Source organism: Podarcis filfolensis (assembly GCF_964270895.1).
Source record: "Podarcis filfolensis genome assembly, chromosome: 2".
Lineage (NCBI taxonomy): Eukaryota > Metazoa > Chordata > Lepidosauria > Squamata > Lacertidae > Podarcis > Podarcis filfolensis.
In genome coordinates this window covers 93315784-93339394 of record NC_139605.1, presented here as the reverse complement: position 1 = coordinate 93339394, position 23611 = coordinate 93315784, and the positions used below count along the sequence as shown (strand labels likewise).

The 23611-nt window shown below is 44.1% G+C and overlaps 3 protein-coding genes across 8 annotated transcripts; 2 read left to right on the top strand and 1 right to left on the bottom strand.

The window, feature by feature from the left end:
• Positions 1 to 849: 849 nt before the first annotated feature.
• ALYREF (Aly/REF export factor) lies at positions 850 to 5660 on the bottom strand. Of its 2 annotated transcripts, XM_083598374.1 has the most exons (6): positions 5309 to 5656; positions 4812 to 4943; positions 3656 to 3803; positions 3321 to 3384; positions 2845 to 3016; positions 850 to 1624 (listed from the first exon to the last, which is right to left on the bottom strand). In XM_083598374.1, the coding sequence occupies exons 1-6, from the start codon at positions 5537 to 5539 to the stop codon at positions 1610 to 1612; spliced, it is 762 nt and encodes a 253-aa protein (XP_083454500.1). In that variant the 5' UTR covers positions 5540 to 5656; the 3' UTR covers positions 850 to 1609. The 2 variants fall into 2 exon arrangements, with proteins under 2 accessions (XP_083454500.1, XP_083454501.1); XM_083598375.1 differs by having other exon boundaries at positions 1570 to 3016; positions 5309 to 5660.
• Positions 5629 to 9067, top strand: ANAPC11 (anaphase promoting complex subunit 11). 5 transcript variants are annotated; one of them, XM_083598388.1, is made up of 3 exons: positions 5629 to 5719; positions 7782 to 7925; positions 8011 to 9067. In XM_083598388.1, exons 2-3 carry the CDS (start codon positions 7817 to 7819, stop codon positions 8154 to 8156), a joined length of 255 nt encoding a protein of 84 aa, XP_083454514.1. In that variant the 5' UTR covers positions 5629 to 5719; positions 7782 to 7816; the 3' UTR covers positions 8157 to 9067. The 5 variants fall into 5 exon arrangements, with proteins under 5 accessions (XP_083454514.1, XP_083454512.1, XP_083454515.1 ...); XM_083598386.1 differs by having other exon boundaries at positions 5649 to 5821; XM_083598389.1 differs by having other exon boundaries at positions 5675 to 5846.
• Positions 9068 to 17999: 8932 nt separating this feature from the next.
• Positions 18000 to 19286, top strand: NPB (neuropeptide B). Its single transcript, XM_083594489.1, has 2 exons — positions 18000 to 18295; positions 18980 to 19286. Exons 1-2 carry the CDS (start codon positions 18017 to 18019, stop codon positions 19106 to 19108), a joined length of 408 nt encoding a protein of 135 aa, XP_083450615.1. The 5' UTR covers positions 18000 to 18016; the 3' UTR covers positions 19109 to 19286.
• The last annotated feature ends 4325 nt before the right edge of the window (positions 19287 to 23611 follow it).

Genomic DNA, 23611 nt, shown 5'->3' with positions numbered 1-23611 from the left:
TTTTGTATATAAAGTTCTTTTTTTAAAAAAAATAGCCTCGTTGCAATTGAGCATTAATGTTCTAGGCAGGGTATAATTTCAACTCGCTATGAATACAAAACAGAATGCACCCAAGTATCTGGAAATAAGCTGAAAACTTGTTCTTAAAAAAATATAATTAACACAACCTTCTATGACTATCTGAATTTTGTACAGAAAACAGTTATTTTTCCTCATTACCTTAAATCAGGAATGGCTAACTATGACTACTAGTCATGTTGGTTCTGGTTAGATAAGGAGCTGAGAGTTCAAAATTGGGAAGGTTCCCCCCTTCCAGTCATATTTTCTACACTAATGGAGTTAACACATCCATCATCACTGCATGCCTTAACTTAGCCAATGTCAGGTTTTCCCAACTGAAATTTTCACCCAGTATTTAGTATCATAATAGGTATTTATGGAGATTTGTTTGATCTTGACAATTTGTTGCACATAATTAATGACAGATCACAATGTCTAGCAAGTATCTACACTTCTTGTATGCAAAGCTTTCCCCCTTTTGGTTTTGTTAAATGTTTTTCCTAGAAATGCAAAGATCAAAGATACTTCTGTAATTTTGGTACAGTTTCAGATTGATGCATTCCTACTCTCACCTTCAGCATTAGTCTCTATGAATGGCTTGAAGTTAATGCCCACCAAACATAGAAGATAAAGATCCCCTTCACCCCACCACAATATGTACTCTGCCTTCCGATCCCACAAGACCTGGAAATGACTACAGTATATTATAACCCACTATATCAGTAGTGAAAAAAGACCATAATAAATGCCACCAAACAGATGTACTTGAAATAAGAATCCAATAGGGAATTGCAAGTTGAAAGACTAAATCTTTACTTGGCATGTTGGAGTCACTGAGTTTTCACAGCAACTTATTTTACAGTAAAAATACTGAGGTGGGACCAGCACTGAACTTTGGAATCAAGTGTTAAATACAAAAACGACTTTAACAAGAAATTTACTCCCTCTCATGACCACTAAGGGTGGAGCTTTTTCACTGGAGACCACCATCCTCTCCTTGCGAAAGCAGTCACACCAGTTGGCTTTAGCACAGACGAAAAAGAGTCAGCACACAGGAGATGGGGAATATACAGTTTACAAGCCCATACGGAGGCAGAGTGGAGAGAGACCTGAGAGAACAGAATCCCTCCCCTTAGGAAGGGCAATCAGCACCAACTCTTTTGCTAGGGGCCTGCAGCCAGACACCTGCTCCTCTACCCGTCTTGGCCCCAAGACTAGGTTCCAGCTGCAACAGGAAGCAGACATTTACAGCTCTAGACACATTTCTATTTTATTACTGCCAAGGTGAAAAAGCCATCTTGGCCCAACAGGCAACCAGTAAAATTTTTCCCAAAAATAACTCGGTACAAAACAGATCTGTCTCAGAATTTAAAAAAAAGAGAGAAAGAAAACTTTACATGAGTTTGAAACCTATTCCAGAACATAAAAGTAAAACAAATTCCATTCTTGATATTAGTAGCTGCTGCCGCCATCCACCCTTCTTCTCCCACTGGGGAACATGGAATGAGATGTCTGCAGTCCTTCCCATGCACAAGATGCGCCAACAGCTTTAACTGGTGTCCATCTAAGAGAAAGAAAACAGTTTTAGTTGGCTGCCACCAGCTAAGTACCAAGACAAGAAATCCAGATAGTCACAGGCACTTCCCCAAGCAGCACAGTACAACCAGAACCTGTGCAGTACTGTTTAACCATAACAAAATGCTTTTAAATAGCTTTTCACTGCATCATTAATTTCTGTGCATGTAGGCAAAGTTATTTAGCCAAGAAAGCAATCTGCACTTTCCCCAATATATCTCATACCTTTATAATAACACATATCTTTATACCTCAGAGCTGAGGAAAATAATTCTCTAATACATTTTCACTAACAGCAGAAAGTGAAGAGTTCACAACAACCTTTCCCAACTGGTGCCCTCCAGATGTTTTGGACTACAACTACCAGCAGCCCCAACCAGCACGGCCAACAATCAAGGATGAGACACTTAGTCCAGCAACATGTGAAGTGCAGCAGTTTGGGGAAGGCTGCAAACATGGCATGTACATAAATCTCCACTCAAAACTGCAAGCAGTTACAGAATACTAGAGAAAGCTTAAAATCTGCATCCAAGTTGTATTTTGTACTCAGGAAACAGATGGCAGAATCACAATTAGCTGGCCTCTTCTATTAACTAGCATGTACTTTACAGTCCTGCATATTTAAATTTAGGTTTGGTTCTTGGATTTCAGTTCCAAGTAATGACTCATGATGGTAGCAGGAAGATGGTATGCAGCAAAGTCTACCCAGATTGACTTCTTTACAGGGCAGAAGTGTTAATAAAGAACACCATCCATCGCTGAGTTGAATCAGCAGCTGTGAAAATAGGATTGTGCAGCATGGCTATGAAACATGCCTAGAGCATGACAGCTGATATAGCACAGCAGAACGTGATACACTCCACAACCACAGGCTGTGTCCTATCAAAGATACCAAATCTAGTGAGTCACCAAATTCACCAGACTGAGTAGCACTCCACAAGAATCATAGTTTGCTACACTGTAGGAACTGACTCCACAGTTACGCAGCTAATTCTTGCGCACACAGGAGGGAACACATGGAAATCACTTGGAAACTAAACAAAAAAACTACAGACTGCTCTGCTTTAGTGCTGTGCTATCTCCAAATGTCTTACTTTATGTGAAGTTGCATTTTTTCTCACAGATGACTAATGCATGTATGCCAGGCTCTGCCATCAGGCTCACCTCCCTCTCCCCACTGCCATCCACCATCCCTCAACTATTACTTACCCTGGCATTGTAAGCATCCAACTGTGCATCCAATTCTTCTGCAGAGAGCTGCTGTTTGGAACTCCTGCCAGCACCTCTACCTCTGCCCCTGTTGCCACGGCTGCCTCGTCTGCTGCCACCGCCAAAGCCACCCGAACCACCACGGTTTCTGGTCATGCCTCCTCTATTTACACTAAAAGCAAGAGATAAGACTGAATTACAGCAACCTACAAATAGAAACTACATTACAGTTACCCACTGAAATAAATTGCAATCTACACCCTTCACAAAGAACTTCGTAGAGAAGCCAAGTATGGTAATGTTAATATTACTACAATTTAAAAATCATGCTCCATGTTGTAAAATGACAGTGGGAAGTATATCTATTATTTAATCTCTAGGAATCAAAAATACAAATGAACAGGGTCTGCACTAAAATTGGAGACATCCATATAGTTTATTAATCAATGTGAAACACCAAAAGACAAATCTCCTACCTCTGTATTGGTCTCCTCTGTGTATCTATCTGTGATGTAACCAGCTGGATGTTCATGGGACGTCCTAGGAAAAATACAAAGAACAAGTGTTTACGGCAACCTTGTAAGCAAGTTCATAAAAATTGCTGACCTGCAAAAAATATATTGGTCTGCTGACCCAAGAGTGAGGCAGGATAGAATTTTTCATCCTTCCTTCACCTGCCTGCTCACTTACCAGCATGAAATTCCATGCACTTGGTCAGCATGTTACTGTCGCCTATGTGTATGAGCAGAGTTCTCATTCATACCTTCTCCCACCCACTGAGTAAATACCTAGGTGAACATAAAATACATACCATCCAGGGGAACTCCGTTGTACTGTTTCATAGCCTTCAGTGCATCTGCCTTTCTCTCAAAATGGACATCTGCTGTACCTAGACTACGCCCAGAACGGTCATAGTGCACTGCTGCCTTCTTCAATGTCCCAAATTCTGCAAAAAGCTCCTAGAAAGCGAGAAAGCAAGATCTCACATATGCTAGGACACAGTAAGAGGTTCTTGCAAAATATTAATAGATGGGCCAAAGAATAGAACAGCAGATCTTTCTGTTCTCCATGACATTTTGCTTTTTAATTTTAGCCTCATCAGAAACAATAACAAAGTCTAAACTGCATTTGATTCCTTAGTTTATAATTACATTTATATTCCACCTTTCCACTGAGGACAAAGGGAGCACATGTATTTCTCTTCCTCCCCGTTTTATCATCACACATCAACTTATGAGGTAGGTTAGGCTGAGACAGTGACTGGTCCAAAGTCATCCAGTACGCTTCGTAGCAGAGTGGTCCCCCAGGCCCTTGCCCAACACCCAGGTCCTTGTCCAAGCACTACACCTACACTGGCCATATCTGTGCACTACATCTCAGCTAATACATTAGGATATTCTTAGTTCAAATATAAAATAAAGTACAAAAACATTAAAGAAAATTTCCTATAAAGAAAAAAATAGTTTTGCACCAGTAACTCTGATAGGAAGCGAAGGAAATTTGAAAGACAGCATACAGTCCTAGATAATATGGCTAAAACAAATGCCATGAGATAAACTTTTCAAAAGGCTTATCGGATTGAGGTCTCCTGTCAATCAAGAATTTCAGGAGGCACCTTTCTCTTCTTAAGACAGTGCCCACATGACTTCACTTTCATAAATGCTTTTATATGTACTCAAAACAGGAGCACCAGAATATGCTAACTGAAGCTGCATGCCATCCCAAACTATTAGGGGGGGGCGGTTTAAGGGCAGTTACTTATTGTCCGGTAACTGCTCTTTTCTGGAAACTTACTGTTGAAAAAGAATGGGGAAATGTAGTAATGGATCAGGGAGAAGTTAATACATTACACAAGGGAAATCTAGAACAGCAATTGGAAACTGCAACGTGAGTAAAAAAACTAAACGACCAGCTACAACTATCCACTCCTGTTGGCTCCCTCTTATTAAAGACAAAGGAGAAAGTACCTGTATATCTGCATCCGATACTCCAAAATCCAGATTAGAGACGAGCAGCTTCCCGCCTGTCTCGACACCAGCCCCAGCACCGAAGCCACTCTCGAAGAGATCGTGTTGCCACTTTTCTGGGAGTTGCTTTGGCTGCGACGAGAGAGAAAACCCGATCAGTACAACGTAGCGTCCCACATAAACGGCGGCCCCATTGTTCTGCATTTCTGCTCAACCCGGAGGCGGAGCGGGGAAAACCCCTTCATTTCCTCGCCCCGGTTGCCGTCAACAAGCGCTCCGAACTGGGCCTAGGCGCGCCGGGACCCCGAAGCAACTCCTCCCGCCCAACCCTCTTATCTCCGCGTGGGGGAGACCCCCCTCGGCGCTCCCCCAAAGAGACGGAACAAGTCCCGAGCCGCCCGGTTCCCCAAGAAAGTTCACAAAACAAGCGGCCGGAGCCCAGTTCCACCCCGGGTAAAGGTGGGGCTCCGTCCGCGTCCGCTCGCCCAGGGACCTACCCGGCTGTAGGGCGCAGGCCTGTTCCTGCCGCCTCCCCGGGACAGCGCGCCTCTGTTCCGGACGGGGCCGCCCCCGCCTGCCCGCCCGGCTCCGCCTCGCCCGGCTCCGCCGCCTCGACCCGCAGCTCCCCTTCCGCGGCCTCGGCCGCCGCCGGCTCGGCCTCCGCCGCCCCGCTGGCTCCGGTTCAGCTTGATAATGTCGTCCAGAGACATATCCATTTTGTCGCCCATGATGGCGGCTCCCTCCGGCTCCCGGGGCCTACACTTCCGGCCGCGCTACACCGGGGACCGGATGCGGATGAGGCGGGGAGGACGCGAAAGCCGAGCGAGAGGAGGAGGAAGAGGAGGGTGGGGGCGGGGAGAGAGAAAGAGCGCGCACGTGCAGTCTCGGCTGGGCGAAAGAAAGAAGAGGTAGCAGCAGGCGCCGTTGTCGCGCGAGGCTTTATGGGAGCTGGGCCCGCAAGGAAACATGGGAAGTCCCGTCAAGGGGCGGGACTTCCGGTACGAGGGGAGGTGAGCTTGGGCGCGGCGGTCGGAGGTGCGACGGAGGGTGGAGGGTTGCGTTGAGTTGGGTTTTTATCCTTGCTACCCCAGAGTCTGGCTGTTCTCCTCGTACCGCTTTGCAGAGGGTTGGACTAGATGACCTTTGGGGTTCCCCACCTATCAATGCTCCCTTGCTGCCCATTAATTGGTTCCCAGGCCATCTAAATACTCCTCTCTTCTGTGAGCTCGACCCCCAACTGAAACGAAACTTGTGTATTTGCATTTGCTCGCATTCATACTTTGCTTCTATCTCTACTATCTGGTCTTTCTGTCGTTTCCTTGACTGCTGAAAGTTAAGACAGTATTCTCTTTGGAGCGGGTACTTTTATATGTCTTGTTCCTCTCTCTTGCTTGTGTTACTTCTTTAGAACCTCATAAAGTGATACAGAAGTGACAGTGGTGCAATATTTTTATTTAGACTGTTATAAGAATTCTGAGAATAAATCTTCATAAATGCACACGGTAAACACACATATAAGTATATAAACCACATGTCTGAAATAGTACAGGAGAACAATTCCTGAGGCTATCTTGACTCTTAATAACCCCAAATATTTCCTCTGCAGAAGGAAATAGATTGGAGAAGCGTTTCCTAGGAGTTCTTTTTGCTTACAAACCCTGCCTTAAGGGCACATTTGTGTGTGAATAGGGTGGGCCTGTGAACTGGATGCAAAAACCAAAGTACTAACCATTTCAAAAGAATGGCAAGATTGCTCAGGTAATGCAATCAGTAAAACATCAGATATCCTGGCAATCAGTAAAACATCAGATTTCCTGGCAATCATTAAAACATCAGATATCCTGGAGAGAAGCCACACCCTCAAATTTCTGTGGTAGACAAACTCTTTCTGTGATGTGTGTTTGATGCTTTTAGGGTAGTCTTTGGCTAAGAGATTGGGCAGTGTCTATTTAAAGGGGCTTGCACACCTTTGTTCTGGGCCTCACCTCCTTGAAAGGAGAGGGGAATTAGTGCAACAGAAAAATCAAGATCTGCCAGCCCCCAATTTTTTCTGCAACAGAACTAAAGACAATGCCACAAAACTATTTGCTACAGATTGGATGTTAAGAGAAAGGGAGAGGGGACCAAAAATATATTCAGGGGCATATTTTACTGGCCTGTTAGTTGTTGTACATAAGGTAAAGTGAAGTAAGTAAAGGAAAATGTAGTCCTTTTAACAATGCTGGAGATGTTATGTTTTTCTCTTTGCCTTTCAAAGAACTCAGGTGCTCCATTTATTTATTTCTATTGTTTAATATCCTTAACTAATTAAGTTAAAATAACTTCTTTTCCTCTCCCCATTTTGTTTGTTAGCTTAATATCTAGCCTCAGAAAGAGTAATGGTGAACTCAAAAGCTCCCTTTCATTATTTGATGTTTTAGAATGTACTAGTAAAGATACTACTGCTGCTTTTGGACAAACACATTTACCTGCAAATTTTGTTTGCTATAAAGCAGTGACAGAATATCAGATCCAAACGTCTGCAGTCACCTGAACTGCTGCTCCCAAATCCTATGCCTAATAGACCTGTCTTAGTTTGGGACTTCACTATAGGGAAATGGCAAGTAACATTTATGTAGCCATCTGCATTGTTGTGCTCATATCTGTAATAGCTCAGCCTTTCCTATAGTGGAGTTTTAAGATAACAGTACAGCATAGAACTGATAAGGCGGGACACCTAAGAATTGTCCTAGCACTCTTGTAAACTGAGAAAGTGGCCAAATGTTCTTATCTTGCTGTTCCCTATCTATAAATTTGACATACTATCGAGTCTTCTTCATAGTGTGAGGTAGTCAAGGTATTTGAGAGAAATTGTGCAAGGTATTTAGAGAAATGCGAAGAATGTACAGTTCTGAAGATCACAGTCTTTTTAACATAGAAGATCTGCAGAAACAGAAAATGTCTTATTCAAGCTTTTACTTCTTCCCTCAGGTGCTATCTTAAGCTTTGTATGTAGTCTGGACACAATGAAAGTGAAAATCAAGAGCTGGCATGGCGTTGCCTCTTGGCTCTGGGTTGCCAATGATGAGAACTGTGGCATTTGCCGGATGGCCTTTAATGGCTGCTGCCCAGACTGTGAGTATCAGTTCACTGGGATTTTCTTTAACCTTTGTGCACCATCTTCTCCCAACTTTGCTCTAATGGAACCTATGTTTTGCAGGTAAAGTGCCTGGCGATGACTGTCCCTTAGTGTGGGGCCAGTGTTCCCACTGCTTCCACATGCATTGCATTCTCAAATGGCTTAACTCCCAGCAAGTCCAGCAACACTGTCCAATGTGTCGACAGGAATGGAAGTTCAAAGAGTGACACTGGCAAGATTTCTTCCTCTCCCCAACACCTCTTTGGCTTTTGTGGACTGATTTTTTCCCCCACTCCCTTCCCCAAGCTTGGCGAGCTTGCTACTTTATAATGCCACACTTACCTTCATCCTCCCCAGAGCTGCTGAAGAGAGAGGTGGATGTGGGAACACAGCTACTGCATGTTACAATATCCTATGTTTTTGCCTTTGTTTGTGCTGTGATCACAAAGTCTCTATGAAGTATAGAGTATATGAAGTATAAGGCTATGTTGGTTGGAAGCTTAGAATATCAGACAGGCAAATGTCATGAGAGATTTGTGCTATTTTACAACATCTGAACCACCTCGTTAATGTTTATGTCTGTGTCTTGGTGAATTGCCTTGGTACTGCACATGAGGTGCTTGCAAATGAGGCCTGATTTCAGGGAGCTGCTTTGCTCAACTGCACGAAAGGTTAAGAAAGCTGTTCTAAATCTTCTTGTTAAACTTATACCCCAACTATTGTAGTATCTTTAAAATTATTTGTAATTTATTTTTAATTATTGTTTAACAATAAGAACAGCAAACATCACCAACTATTGCATTCTGAGGCATGAAGCAGCTAAACCTCTTTTATGTTTCTTACGAGTAGCACTTATATATGAACAAGGTTTCTTGGTTTCCTATTGCTGTGTATCCCCACCGATAGCAGTATAATTTGGTTCAGGATCTAAGCTTTTGAGTGTAAATAGTGTTAGAGATTGGGGGATGCTCTAGGCTTGTGTCCTCGTCTTACTACACATTTGGCCTGCAGTACAATAATATGTTTGTTCCCAAAAGGCTGTAATACCAGATCTTTCTGATTGCCAAGTGCTTGCCCACAGTGAGTTACCATTTGTACATGGGATGGTTCCAGTAAATTTTGTGAGTCATTCCTTTAATGTTCCTGCCTCCTTCTTTCATCCACATGGGGGTTCTTCAAGAGTGCAGTTTTCTTATCTGTGGCCAATGCAGTGAGGTGATCGGATGTGACCTCTGGGGAAGGGGGATGTCCTCATTCTTCTTAAAAGCTTAACTAAAATTACTTTTAATGGGAAAAATACTCTTGCACTAGCTTAGCTGTGTAGCCACACAGCCTACAGACCAGCTGTTTGTGATGCTTCATCCTGGCTGTTGGGTGCCCAGTCCTTTCTGCTGTGTATGCTACCCCCGCCTGTAATGTGTAATTGGCGCCCCTTTATGGCACCCAAATGAGAAGGTGGTGTTAGCAAACGGTTCCAATATGTGACCTTTTGAACACAGAACATGGTATTGCTAACAAAATGGTAAGCTTATTCTCCTAAAGGGAAAATTTCGAGAGGCAAAAAGGCTACCTTTCAGCGCCCCCAAAGCCCTCCCCAGCTTTGAGAGATGTGTCCTTTCAAAGCAACCCCTCTCCAAAACAGTGATAGACCCTTAACAACTAAAAAAGGCCACAGAATTTCACTTCAGTTAACCTATGTTCTACCTCAGTGTTTCTAAAATACAATGAGGTCCCACTTTTACACCCAGAAAAGTTTATTCTAGGGTACGACAGAGTGAGAAGTGCCTGTCTGAAGTACAGCCTGCCCTTTGTGTTTTCTCATGAGTCACTGTTTTGTATCTGTTTTGCAGATACGCCTGCAATTTATGTGGGGGTTATGTTCTGGAGATCTCTCCTAAAGGCAAAATCCTGTAGTCTCAATGTTCAGTGGCAGGTGGAATTGCCAGATATTTTTCTTGAGAGATATTTCCCCCTTTTTGTTTTTATTATTGCCAAGCGCGTAGAGCTGAATGGAAACAAGTTGAATGTGTGTAAGTTGTGTGCTTACTCTGTTAGATGAGGGCTAGCGCACAGCTGCAACTCATGCAGAGGCACAGTGGGCAACAGAATCCTCTGAGAATTCTCCCATATGTGAGGGAATGATCCAGCTACATCCAAATGCAGAGATGTTGCAGAATTTCCTATCGCCAGCAGTGGCTGGAAGGAAGCAATGCAGAGATGCCAATGTCACCCTCCTGTTTATTATTTAGACTCGGGAATATCTTAATTTATTTCTCATTATATCAAATTTGGTGATTACCGTTCAACCTGTTTATATAGTTACTACAAAAGCAAGAGTTACAGGATTATTGTGTCTAAAATTCTTCACTTTGTTCTCGGTCCCCCAAGAGTTCTGCAATGGTGCTGGTTGACTCCTTAGCTCCAGCTACTGTGGCCAGTGGTCAGGGATGATCAGAGTTGTAGTCCAGTGATACCTGGAGGACTACATTCTGTTTACCTGTTTTAAAGTATTTCACACTTAATGCTTTGTTGCAGGAAAGCCTTGGTAACTTGAAATTTGCTCTTTGTCCAATATATCAACTGAGGTGCCAAGTATGGTTCATGCTGTCATTTCAATCTGCAGAAAGTGTTGGCGTTGTTACAAAGTATGTGTCTGAACCCAAATGCATGTCCAGCACTCACATGCATACACAAGAGGTTTAGGGTCTTTTGCTAGAATTATGACATGTGTCTGTATGAATATGTGTTTTCTCCTAACCCCTTGCCCACAAAAAGTTCTTACACAAAAGACTTAAATAAAACTCGGTTTATTGTTATATGAAATGAAAGTGACAGAAAATATATAGATGTTGCTTCAGACAGCAAAATTACAAATTAAGCAGGCAGCAAATTCTACAATACATACACACCTTGATCTAAAGAGTGAAAGAATCCCCAACGTTTCTCAAAATCCTTTAGAAAGTGAGTGTGACAGTTTTCCCACAGAACCCACACTAGTAGCCAGGAAATGGAGGAGGAAGGATATGCCTGTCCTTAAGGGAAAGTGAGTGTGGGTTCCTTGAGAGTACTAAGTTCCTTGTCTGAGCTTGGAGAGCTAACTAACCATTGAAGACCCAAGATTTTTGCACTAATTTTAGGCTATGCATTCTAATGGAGAAGGGGGAAAGGCTTTGAGATGAGCAATTCCTATACTTCCAATCGTTCTATTATTTCTTCCCAGATTTTCCTGCCTCTTTCTCATTTTGTTTATACTGCTTAATGTAACACTGGAAGAATATAATCCTAGTAAGCAATGACTAAACTAGTTACCCTTGTTTGCTTCCTGTCTTACAGTTAATCTTATCATTTTATCTGTGCCACACCCATTCTTTAGCAGGTGTTGATTAGATTTTCCTGGGGTGGCGCTGTGGGTTAAACCACAGTCCAATTAGAATTTAGATAGCACCATGGTTCTCACCTTTTCAAACCAATCTGTAAAAAAAAATTCTAAAAAGGGCACTTGTCCAAATTAGTCAATTTAACTCTATAAGGGATCATTCCTGCTAAATCAAGGCATATATACCTTCGTGTATCTGGTGTTTTCACGGATCCTGAAGCTTCTCCTTGGTAAAATGAGTTTTAACACATTTTAAAATGGGTAGGGAAGGTTGGTAGAATGCAGAGTGCCAGGTGGGACAAGGAAATGTGGTCATAAATTGATGTAATCTAAGTATTGGACTACACAATAGCCTGATCTATTAGAAAACATAAAATGCATGAGAATCCTCCATTGGGGTGTAAAGCAATAAGACACTATACATTAAACATAAAAACAATTACACACAAAAATTGGGTCACACACCTCCCCCCCCCTTTGTGGAAATAACATATACTGTCAGAGATAGTTCGATGTTTCTGCATAATATCACACAACATAAAACATAATAATTATATATCAATTGCATATCTTGAGGCCAATTCTTGCTGCTTTTACGTATCTTTTCAAACCTAGGGCAGAGTCTTGAGGTCAAAAAAGAGAATGTCCTTGCAATTCAACTTCCCCCCTTTGTCAGCCCCCCACTCCCTGTCAGTCTGTGTCCTTTGGAAAGAGATTGCTGTGGCCACTTTGAAAACTCTGGTGTCTGTTGTTGTTGCAGGTAATAAATAGTCTTGTGGTCACGAGGAATTGGCCTGAGGGTTTTCCATCATTGGGTCTGCATTAACATCTGTAGAAGGGATATCCTGTAAGGGACAGGGTTTTGAGGACTTAAAAACACAGAGAGTATCCTTGCGTTTTCTTGGAAAGCTGCAAACAATAAAAAAATCTTAGAGTTAAGCATTTTATTCATTTCAATATTATTATCACCTTTTCATATAATTACTACTGTTATTTTCTCCTCAGTCTGTTTAATTTATTTCACTTAGTTTGGCTGTGGAAGAAACAAAGGGACAAAACTTTTGTTAATTTGGACACAATTGACAAGTTATTAAATATTTTCCTTATGCGGGATTGAGTCTTCTTAGAGGTTCACGTATCCTGTTTGAAAGGGGAAATTATTTCATGTGAAAATCTCTGTCAGGAAATGCTGTTCCTAAAATGCATAGGTATATACACACAAAACAAAACCTATTATAAAATTCATTAAAACCCATTTTTTCTTTTTATAAGTAAAAACTACTCAAGAGACAAACTTATAGTAGGACTACTCTGATATTTATATTTGTAGAAAAAAATTGGCATGTTAGATTTGGAACTTGGCAACCTCTTGACTTTTGATGATCCAGTACTTAACCCCTTTTGTTTTTCCTTAAGTAGCCCCTGGAGCAAAGGACACATAAGGGTGATTTCCCTCAGTGGTTCCAAGCTTACATAAATAAATTTGAATAAATTTCTCCTTGCAGTCAGCTGTCTCTCCAAACCTCCTTTTTTCTTTTCCCTCTCTCCCCCTCCTCTCTTTTAAGCTGACATAGCCTCTGTGCATGTGCAGAGTTCATGTTTCAGCAAATCTTTTATATCATTAAAAGTGTTACATCTTTTGGCTAATTACCATTTGAATAAAGGAAGGGAAGGGTAAGGAATACATTTTAAAATAGGGTTAGATTTAAAACAAAAAGAGAAACCCAGCAATTCAACTTTTCACCAAAGCCAGCAATAGAAGTTGGTCAAATTAAATTTGTTAACTCATTTCTAAGGAATCATGTTTCCTGCAGCCCAGGCAAAGGGAATTGGAAGTATCTGCCTCTTTTATGTACAGGAAATTAGGGTGCAGGTCTCTATAAAAAATGCGGGCTATCATTTTGTGTGCCCCCCCCGGTCATTCATGGAACAATCACTCATTCCCTTATGTATGGGTAAAAATGGCCAGAGTGTCAGAATTCATAAGATCTTTAACATTCTCAGTCATTTCAGCCTTACCATTTGCAGACAAAATTTTCTGCCCTTTATTTAGAGGGGTGGTCAAGGCTCATTCTACTTGATTATGAATTTGTATGTGCTTAAACTCTGAATAAACTTTGAAGTCTGATTTTAAATAATAGACAAAATGGTAAAAACTGTAGAGAATGACTCAAATGCTTGTTATCACCAGCTCTGCTTCAAAACATCATGGCTTTCGCATCTCACCCTTTAAAACTCTCTACTGTATTCTAAACTCTGAAAACCAGTCTTTCCATCTTTCTGTACCAAAAAGCAAAGCTGGGCTGAATTTCAACCCATCACCATACACCAGAACTTAAGAATTACCCTCCAATGCTTGCAGACACATTGCACATAGCCATAAATTGAGAGTTGGAAGGGACCCTGGGGTCACCTAGTCCAACCCTTTAAAATACAGGGTTCATAGCAAGATTTGCACTACAGCAACCTTCCTGCCTCTTACAATCTGAATTCAGAGTTCCTACTGAACGCTTGAGGTCAATTTGTTCAGGACTTTTTTTATGTGGGGTTTCAGACATGTGGTTTATATATTTATGTACATGTTTGCTTGGTACATTTATGAACATTTATTACATATCTAAGACCTTAAAATATTTCTCTGCATGGTCAAAGTGAGAAACCTCCCCATTGTCTCCTTCCTCACAAATCCTGTCTTAAGGGCACATTTAAGATATGAATAGGGTGTGAGCCTGTGACCTGGCTCAGGAACTAACTATTTATCATTACAAAAGACTGGCCAGGCTCCCCAGGGTATCCAATCAAGTAAGCATTAACAGGTAACCTGCCAGACAGGAGATAAACAACGACAGGAGATAATGCACTCAGATTTATTTTGATTGAGGTATGATGTGTCTGGGGGGTGGTCTTGAGCTACGCCCCTTCTGTGATGTATGTATGATGTTTCTGGGGGTGGTCTTGAACTCCAGGGCAGGCAATTTAAAATGTCTATATAAGGGCGGACACACCTGGGTTCTGGGTCCTCCTCCTTCTCCTGCGTGTGAGGGGAGCATCCTGTTGCAACAGTTCACTAAAGATCAGGCTTACTAGCTGCTTTGCTTCTCAATATTCTCTAGTTGGCCTCTGTTATTTTCTCCGACCGATGGAGAACCTGCAAAGGACTCTACAAGGGCTCTGGTGTACCCCATAAGGGAATATAAGTGCAGATTTCCGTTTATTACAGTAAACAGTTCCATCAGTGGGGCACTGCCACAGAGTGGGCTCTGCCTTGCTACTGCCCCATGGGCCATATCTATTTGTGGTATCTGTTAGGATATAGTTCCGTTCCACCTTAAAAGGGAACAGGCATGACTGTTGTGTGTCACATGCCTGTTTACTTCCAGCGCTTGCTGGGAACTTCCGTTTGTATATAGCTTTTGTATTGCTGCTGTTTTGCTGGACACGAAGGGAAGCAGACATGTTTTTTCCTTTGTTCCTGCTGCTGAATAAAATGCTGTAATATACTGCTTACATATGACTCTGTCTGCCTCTTCTGCTGTGAGAAGATTTACACTCTGCTGACAGAGCGTGCACGGGTCTCTAAAGGTATCTGAGGCTCGTGTCGCTGATTGATGAGCCCAGTAAGCATCTGGCTGCCGGCCGGTGGCTGGAGCCAGCTGGGGGCCTGCCTGATGCCCCCGTCTCCCCGGCAGTATCCCAACAGTATCACCAGCAGGGCCTGCCTGCTGATCTTAAAGCACAGGTTGGTCAGTGTTGAGAGAGATGATCTCAAGCCTATAGGACTTTGTACTTCAACTTGTTGAATTGGGTCTGAAACTCACAGGCAGGCCCTGCAATGCTTTCAGGACTACGGTCCTACCACATTTAATATCTGGCAGCTGCATTGATCCTCTGTTTGACCATGGTTTTGCCAGGCGTTTGCTCTGTGGACTGGCAAAAGGAAATAAGTCTTTTCCATTCTACACTTCCTTTGAGAAGCCTTGAATAGCTTGAGTGGTGATGATTCTATGTGGAAATTCAGGGTTAGCACGACATTTAGATAATTGGGGTCTTGTATTTTCAGGTTATCTGAAGGTCAGTACAGAAATCTCTGCTTCATCATTCTCCAATCATGTATTTTCTGTATAACTAGCACCGCAAGAGCACCAAAAGGTTGAAAACTTGTATTTGTTTCCTAAACAAAAACAAACTAATGAGAATTAGTTCCGTAGTTCTTTTGCAAACATTTTTTTACTTGCAGCCACTAAGGATGTGGTTTGAAGTGGAAGGATCCTGGTACTTTTTCCTCATCATGGATAAAAGTTACCCAACAAGTGTTGATGTTTAGTTGGAAAAGGACAGGACAGAGAAAGCTGCCTTGACTTATACTAGTCTTCCCTTAAACTGCAACCTTAGGTAAAGGTAAAGGGTAAAGGGACCCCTGACCATTAGGTCCAGTCATGGCCGACTCTGGGATTGCAGCGCTCATCTCGCATTATTGGCCGAGGGAGCTGGCGTACAGCTTCCGGGTCATGTGGCCAGCATGACTAAGTCGCTTCTGGCGAACCAGAGCAGCACACGGAAATGCCATTTACCTTCCCGCCAGAGCCGTACCTATTTATCTACTTGCACTTTGACGTGCTTTCGAACTGCTAGGTTGGCAGGAGCAGGGACCCCGTCGCGGGGATTCGAACCGCCGACCTTCTGATCGGCAAGTCCTAGGCTCTGTGGTTTAACCCACAGCGCCACCCGCTCAAACTGCAACCTTATCAACTGCATAATTTCTAGGAAAAAATAACAGTCAAGCCTAAACAATGATCCCAGTCAAGTATGCTTTAAGATTGCAACTCAAGGATCCAATATGAAATCAATCGTACATCTATCTATCTAAGTCGTTTTGAACTGTAGCATCACAGATTCGACCTGGTACTGTATCCCTGGGCAAGGGTATTTGTCCTATAAACTAATCATGGTCAGAAGCTGCCTCTCTTCAAATGAGCTGGTACCATAGCTGCCTGCCTGTGCAGATGAAAAAACGCCACAAGAGGGCATTAGAAAACATGACACCTTTTATTCATCATACGGTATAAAAGCTCTGTACTTTTAGTCCTCTATAAAGAGAATTTTGTTTGAAAGCACCCTCAGAAAAACTTTAAATGAGCTTTTAATTCCAAATTTGACAAGCGACCAGGATTCTCCCGCACAGCGGTGGAGCCGCACGTAAATAAAAGCCGACTTCGTAATTCCACTCAAGTTAAAGCATATTTCAGCAGCATCTGCTTCAGCAAAGGGACAGCTCCCTCGACCAGAAAACAGGTGACTGGAACAGAGAAAAGGAAGTGAACGTGTGAGCGAGGCAAGGAAACGGGAGAGCACAGCTCATTTCAGAAAAGAGAGAAATTCCAGGGAACATTCGGCTCTTTTTCCTGATTAATTAACCTGGAATAGATACTTAAAATCAAAGCAAATGATAGCATCCCGCAGATGGATGGGAAGGGACTGCCATTGCTTTACGCCTCTGCGTATGGGTCCTCTTAAGTGAACGATTATTCATCCCAAGGCAGGTGCAAGACTTTAGGGTCAGCTTTAGACACAGAGAAAAAACCCTCCTTAAAAAAGAAAAGAAACCACGACTTTTAAATGCTTTTAAATGCCCTATTATAGTAAATTATCCACAAAACTTTATGGAAAGCAGAGATATCTCACTCCTCCCCCTTATGTCTAGGGGGGAGATCTTCCGCAATTGCCTGCCTGGCAATTCCGCCTTCTGTGGTCTCCTAACTCACAACGCTTTCAAGGTACAGTGGTACCTCGGGTTAAGTACTTAATTCGTTCCGGAGGTCCGTACTTAACCTGAAACTGTTCTTAACCTGAAGCACCACTTTAGCTAATGGGACCTCCTGCTGCTGCTGCGCCGCCGGAGCACGATTTCTATTCTCATCCTAAAGCAAAGTTCTTAACCTGAAGCACTATTTCTGGGTTAGCGGAGTCTGTAACCTGAAGCGTATGTAACCCGAGGTACCACTGTAGTTAGAAGTTTCTTGGGCGCGGGGGAGAAAGGAAGCCAGCCCCTGCGTTGCCTTCCTCGCTAGCCAGCAGCGAGCTCCGAGCTCGGGCAGCGCCAGCTGGAAGGAGCTGGCTGAGAAAGCGATACAGGGAGCAGGACATCCGAAGCGGCGTCCGCGACGGGAGGCTGCGCGTTGGCAACCCCCTGCCCGCCCGCCCCTCCGGTTCTCAGTCCTGAGCTGGCGACGTGAAGCTCAAGGGACACGTCTAAAGACCAAGGGAAGGGCCGTCGAGCCTCCAGGGCAGAGCAACTACTTTGCTCACAGGGGGCGCCCCAGACAGTCCTCAGCAGCATCCTTAAAGGCGAGCTTGTAACCTAAGGTTAACGACGAGGTTGGTGATTCGAGCCCACCCATCGACGGCTGCGGGCTTTGCAGGGGGTTGGACTAAATGACCCTCGAGATCCCTTCCAACTCTACCATTCTGAGTGCGCCAGAACCACAGAAGGGCATCCTTCCGAATAATGCTCAGGATCAGGCCGCCTCCTTCTCTCGACGCAGCCTCGACGCCCCCACAGCGCTCCTCTCCCCCGCCCGTCAGGTCTCCCGCAGCTTTGGGGGGCTCCGGGAGGAGGCTGGGCCGCCCCGCCTCCGCTCTCGCCTCCCCGATATAAGGAGCCGCCGACGGCGCCGCCTGCCCAAAGAAGCCGCCGTCGTGGCCGAGCGCACCATGCCGGGAGCCGGGACTTCGACGCTGCTCTGCCTCGCCCTGGCCGCGCTGCTCAGCCCGCCCGCCGACGCCTGGTACAAGCAGACGGCCGGACCCAGCTACTACTCGGTGGGCAGGGCGTCGGGGCTGCTGTCCGGCATCCGCCGCTCGCCCTACATGCGCCGCTCCGACGACACCGACAGCAGCAGCACCAGCGCCGAGAGCGGCCCCGGCGCCGCCGCCGCCGCCTCCTTCTTGATGTCCGAGGCGCGCCCCAACCCCAGCGGGCTGCGCAACATGGTGAGCTGCTAGGGGCGCCCGGACGGCAGTGGGCAGCGCAAGTCGCGCCCCCTGGAAGAGGGGGGGTCCCGGGTGGAGAAGGCAGCTGGGGGGGAGTTTCTTTTATATGCATTGTGATTTATTTTAATGCATTGCCTTGTATATTTATTATTTTTGAGTTATAGCGTACATTAGCCACTCCCGAAAAGTTGTATTCATCAGATAATTACAGTAATAGTATCAATCAGCACTTTCTAACTTTTTAAATTAAAAAAATCTATATGGTTTTATACCTATATTTTTTTACCTATAAAATCTGAGTGAAAATATCTCTTTTAATTGTTTTAATGTTGTATTTTAATCTTGTTTTTAAGTTGTATTCATGCAACTCGTTTTTATTATTGGTTGTTAGCCGCCCTGAGCCCGGCCTTGGCTGGGGAGGGCGGGGTATAAATACAATTTATTATTATTTGCTGCTTTTTAGCCAAACAGGCCGTCGGGTCGCGCTGTATCAAGGAGGTAAAGATATTGCAATGACGGAAGGGCCCGGGAGATGCTCAGCTCCATCCTGGGCACATTGAAAGGCTCTTCTGCTCCACGGGGCTTCCTCCGAAGTGCTTTAGGATCGCAGTCGAGCAAGCCGGGGAGGGAGGGAAGGCTGGTTCCCTCGCCTTGCCCGCTCACTTTCCCCTTTTCCCTTTGCAGGCGGTGTGTGTGAAGGAGGTGGCCCCGGAGCTGCAGAGCTGCCAGCTGCTGCCTGGCTTGCCCAGCGTCATCCAGTGCAAAGCCGATGTCACCGTCTCGCTGGACCCCGCGGACTGCGCCAGCGCTTGAGCCCCGACGGGGCGTCCTTCCCGCTGGAGCCCGGAGCGGGGCATCCGGACGGGGCGAGGAGAGGGAGGGAGGCGGAGGCAGCAGCGGAGGGGGTTGCTCTCTTGCCAAAGCGACCGACTCCGTCCGGGAGTGTGTGTTTTTTTCTCCTGCATCTCATAATAAAGGCGCTTTAAACGGCTCTTGGGCTTGCCTGGGTTTCTTGATGAAACAGGTGGAACAAAGTTATTGGCTCCACAGAAGGAGACACCGGGAAGAGAAAGATGACGCTTCTTTGGTCAAAATCTGAGTAAACATAATTACAGTGGTACCTTGGGTTACAGACGCTTCAGGTTACATACGCTTCAGGTTACAGACTCCGCTAACCCAGAAATTGTACCTCGGGTTAAGAACTTTGCTTCAGGATGAGAACAGAAATTGTGCTCTGGCGGCAGCAGGAGGCCCCATTAGCTAAAGTGGTTCTTCAGGTTAAGAACAGTTCAGGTTAAGAACGGACCTCCGGAACGAATTCAGTACTTAACCCGAGGTACCACTGTAACGTGAACTCAGCGAGGCTCCATTCTGACCAGGCATATATCCAGAACAGGCTTTAGGGGTGCTCAGAGGTGCTGCTAGCACCGCCCAGGGGATTTCACATTTGGAGGACAAAGATTTCTCAGCTCCATCCCTCCTGTCACTGTTGCAATGGGAGAAGCTGCCGCCAAGCCCAGAAAAGGGAAGAGGGTGCCTTTATCTAGGTCAGGGGTAGGCAAACTAAGGCCCGGGGGCCGGATCCGGCCCAATCGCCTTCAAAATCTGGCCCTCAGACAGTCTGGGAATCAGCGTGTTTTTACAAGAGTGGAATGTGTCCTTTTATTTAAAAAGCATCTCTGGGTTATTTGTGGGGCATAGGAATTCGTTCATTCCCCCCCCCCAAAAAAATATAGTCCAGCCCCCCACAAGGTCTGAGGGACAGTGGACCGGCCCCCTGCTGAAAAAGTTTGCTGACCCCTGATCTAGGCACTTTCAGAGAAACAGAGTGGGTTTTCACGCTGCTAAAATGGTCCCCAGGTTTCTCCCCTCCTGTTCCCGGGATTCAAAGGCAGTCAAGGCTAACCAGGAAGATCAAGTATTTCTAAAAGACTGGAGTAAATTTTTAATATATTTAAAAGACCACTGTAAACAGTTAAAATCATTGGTGGGGATGTAGTGACACTTGTAATGTGGAATCAACTGTGGTAACTATGGATATACAACTGGTGGATAATGGTAAAAGATGCAGAATACTTTATTTCAAATATGGAACCCATGGAGGGAGGGCAAGAGGTCCAAAGGTTTGAAAGAACGTTTTATTTTTATGTTTGAAATGGTTAAAGTTAAAATGTATAAAACTATGTAAAACCAATTAGAAAACAAAACAAACATGCAAAAACACAAAGGCAACCAAGGCTGCAGCCCTCTGCTTGCATTTACCTGGGAGAAAGTCCCACAGAACAGAGTGTAATGCATTTCCACAGAAACGTGCACTGGATCGCACTGCCTGGCTGCAAGCCAAAGCTTGTTTAGGTAAAGGTAAAGGGACCTCTGACCATTAGGTCCAGTCGTGACTGACTCTGAGGTTGTGGCATTCATCTCGCTTTATTGGCCAAGGGAGCCGGCGTACAGCTTCTGGGTCATGTGGCCAGCATGACTAAGCCGCTTTTGGCAAACCAGAGCAGCGCACGGAAACACCGTTTACCTTCGCCGTTTACCTTCCTGCTGGAGTGGTACCTATTTATCTACTTGCACTTTGACATGCTTTTGAACTGCTAGGTTGGCAGGAGCAGGGACCGAGCAACGGGAGCTCACCCCATCGCAGGGATTCGAACCTCCGACCTTTTGATTGGCAAGTCCTAGGCTCTGTGGTTTAACCCACAGCGCCACCCGCGTCCCTAAAGCTTGTTTACATGAAAGCAAACGTACGGGGATCGGTCATTAGTGTTGAGTAAGCAGGGACAAGTCAGGCTGCAACTTACCGGTATTTTCCTGCAGCAAGGCTGATCCACGAATATTGGCACCATATGGCTTTCCCTATAGTACCTGCCCAACTTAATCACCCTAATAAAAAATAATTAGGGAAATGATAATTTGCATTTTTAATAGAAATGCCTTTTTATCTGTGTCGAAAACAATTCCATGTCACAACGGGGACAGGGTGGTGGTACTGGAACCAATTTATGGTAATTCTTTATTTGGAAATTTTCTTAATTGCTTTATTTTTGAAAGAATCTCAAAACAGAAGTCAAATGCAATATATTAGTAAATTAAAATAGCAGTGCACTATTCAATCAGTAACACAAAGACACAGCCACCCCAGATCCCTCTATCCAAAATCCTAGCAGGTCACTTTATAGAACAAAGACAGCTGACCAGAAAAAAAAAAATATAATGGCCATGGGAGTTGGAGTCCAGCCACATTTCAAGAAAGCCACAAGTAATCTAATAGGCCATATTCAAAGGTAAAAGCAAGGTGTAACTGTGGCTCAGTCACATGAGACAGCTATGAAGATCCTAGAAGGAATGTAGATAGAATGTAGGATCTGCTCTGAACCAATCTTTTATTGGTTCACTTTATTCCTGATGGCAATGGGAGAAGAAGAAGAAGAAGAAGAAGAAGAAGAAGAAGAAGAAGAAGAAGAAGAAGAAGAAGAAGAAGAAGAAGAAGAAGAAGAGTAGCAGTAGTAGTAGTAGTAGTTTGGATTTGGTATTCCGCTTTATCACTACCTGAAGGAGTCTCAAAGCGGCTAACAATCTCCTTTCCCTTCTTCCCCCACGACAAACACTCTGTGAGGTGAGTGAGGCTGAGAGACTTCAGAGAAGTGTGACTGGCCCAAGGTCACCCAGCAGCTGCATGTGGAGGAGCGGAGACGTGAACCGGGTTCCCCAGACTACGAGACTACCGCTCTTAACTGGAGAACTTTGTTCTTGGCTAAAGTTTGAATAGTCTTGTCCAGGGCTTTTGCCATTGTAAGTCAAGTCAGGAACTGTGGACTATTTCATAGTTATTATTAATAGAGGTTAAACCCATGTCTGTTATGGAGTGGACACTCAGAAATAATATTTATTAATTTCCTAAATTTTATGTATATAAAATGGACTGTGGAAAAATCTCAAAGCAATTCAAAGAAGATAAAACAATAAAATCAAGAAATGAATCACAACCCTACTTTAAGTTATACAGAAGTTAAAATATTAAAACAGATTAAAATCACCACAACTTTCTAAGCATCAGGGTAGGCTTGTCTAAACAGGAACGCTTTTTTGCAGGCGCTGAAAAGAGCACAGCGAAGGTGCCTGCTTGCTTTCAATAGGCAGGGAGTTCCAAAGTGTAGTGCTGCCACACTAAAAAACCAAGTTCTTACAAACGTGGAACAGGCATTACTGTATGTGGCACCTGTAGTAGTGCCAATTCTGCTGATCGAAGCAGTCAGCTGGTGATCTCTTAACTGAAGCAATTGTAGTTATCTTAACACTGTACCTGTAAAAGATACATTTGGAAACGTGACTTTTGCATTTGTGGCACAGCTCCAAGCTCTATGTGGCGAAAACAATTGTTGCTTGTACTCCAGTGTTTACAATGTGTACCCTGCCTGGTTCAGAGCTTCTGCATGTGTACACAGTTATTTCAAAACATCTATGTACATAATAATAAATGCACTTTGGAACTTCCAGCCAGTTGAGATCAAGCAGGCATATTTTGCAGGCATATTTTGGTGCCTGCTTATAAAACCCTTTTTTGTTTAGGCAAGCCTTGCCAGCCATGTAGATGCTCTCATGTTTTTATCTTTTCTGTCTGTTGGTTTTTCTTGTTTTTAAATATTTTAACTGTTTCATTGAAAACTAATATTTCTTGTAAACAGCTTAGAGGTTTTGTGGCAATCAACCTATATATAAATGTTATAAATAAATGAATAATCTGTACTTTGTGCCCATTGTGCAATACACACACTCTGGTTCTATTTGTCACACAAAGTGAAGCTGCCCACCCTCTTACATCTTTAGACGTGCGCTTACTTAGAGGTGAGATTCCAGATCCTCCTTTGACTATCTGGGACAATCTAAATCCTCAGAGCATGGAGGGAATGGGTTGATGTACCAATCCCGGATCCCTTAGTTTGTGGGAATATCTAATTCCATCACCGTCTCTCTCTCTCTCTCTCTCTCTCTCTCTCTCTCTCTCTCTCTCTCTCTCTCTCTCTTTCTCTCTCTCTCTCTCTCTAACACACACACACACACACACACACAAATATTGGAGCTTCAGGAATTACAGGCACATAAGGCAGATGTCCTCATTTAATCAAATCATCTGCAGAAATAAACGAACTAATTAGGGAGAGGAATAAGTTCCGCAGCCTAATGTTAACTAATACTGTCAAGCAGAACCAGTCACCTTTCCTCAGAGACAGCAGCAGCTGTGGCTTAATTACAAGTGACAGCACTGCTCAGAGATAGAGGAAAGGAATCCCCACCTCCAGGAAGGGGAGACGG

Bases quoted from the DNA above. Each gene is read 5' to 3' on its own strand.
- ANAPC11 (XM_083598389.1), top strand. From the start codon at position 5,753: ATGGGAGCTGGGCCCGCAAGGAAACATGGGAAGTCCCGTCAAGGGGCG. The intron at 5,847-7,781 runs GTGCGACGGAGG...TTCTTCCCTCAG, and splicing joins CTTGGGCGCGGCGGTCGGAG to GTGCTATCTTAAGCTTTGTA. The intron at 7,926-8,010 runs GTGAGTATCAGT...TATGTTTTGCAG, and splicing joins TAATGGCTGCTGCCCAGACT to GTAAAGTGCCTGGCGATGAC.
- NPB (XM_083594489.1), top strand. From the start codon at position 18,017: ATGCCGGGAGCCGGGACTTCGACGCTGCTCTGCCTCGCCCTGGCCGCG. The intron at 18,296-18,979 runs GTGAGCTGCTAG...TTCCCTTTGCAG, and splicing joins CCAGCGGGCTGCGCAACATG to GCGGTGTGTGTGAAGGAGGT.
- ALYREF (XM_083598375.1), bottom strand. From the start codon at position 5,539: ATGGGCGACAAAATGGATATGTCTCTGGACGACATTATCAAGCTGAAC. The intron at 3,385-3,655 runs GTATGTATTTTA...TATTTTTCCTAG, and splicing joins CAACGGAGTTCCCCTGGATG to GACGTCCCATGAACATCCAG. The intron at 3,017-3,320 runs GTAGGAGATTTG...TCTTGCTTTTAG, and splicing joins CAGAGGAGACCAATACAGAG to TGTAAATAGAGGAGGCATGA.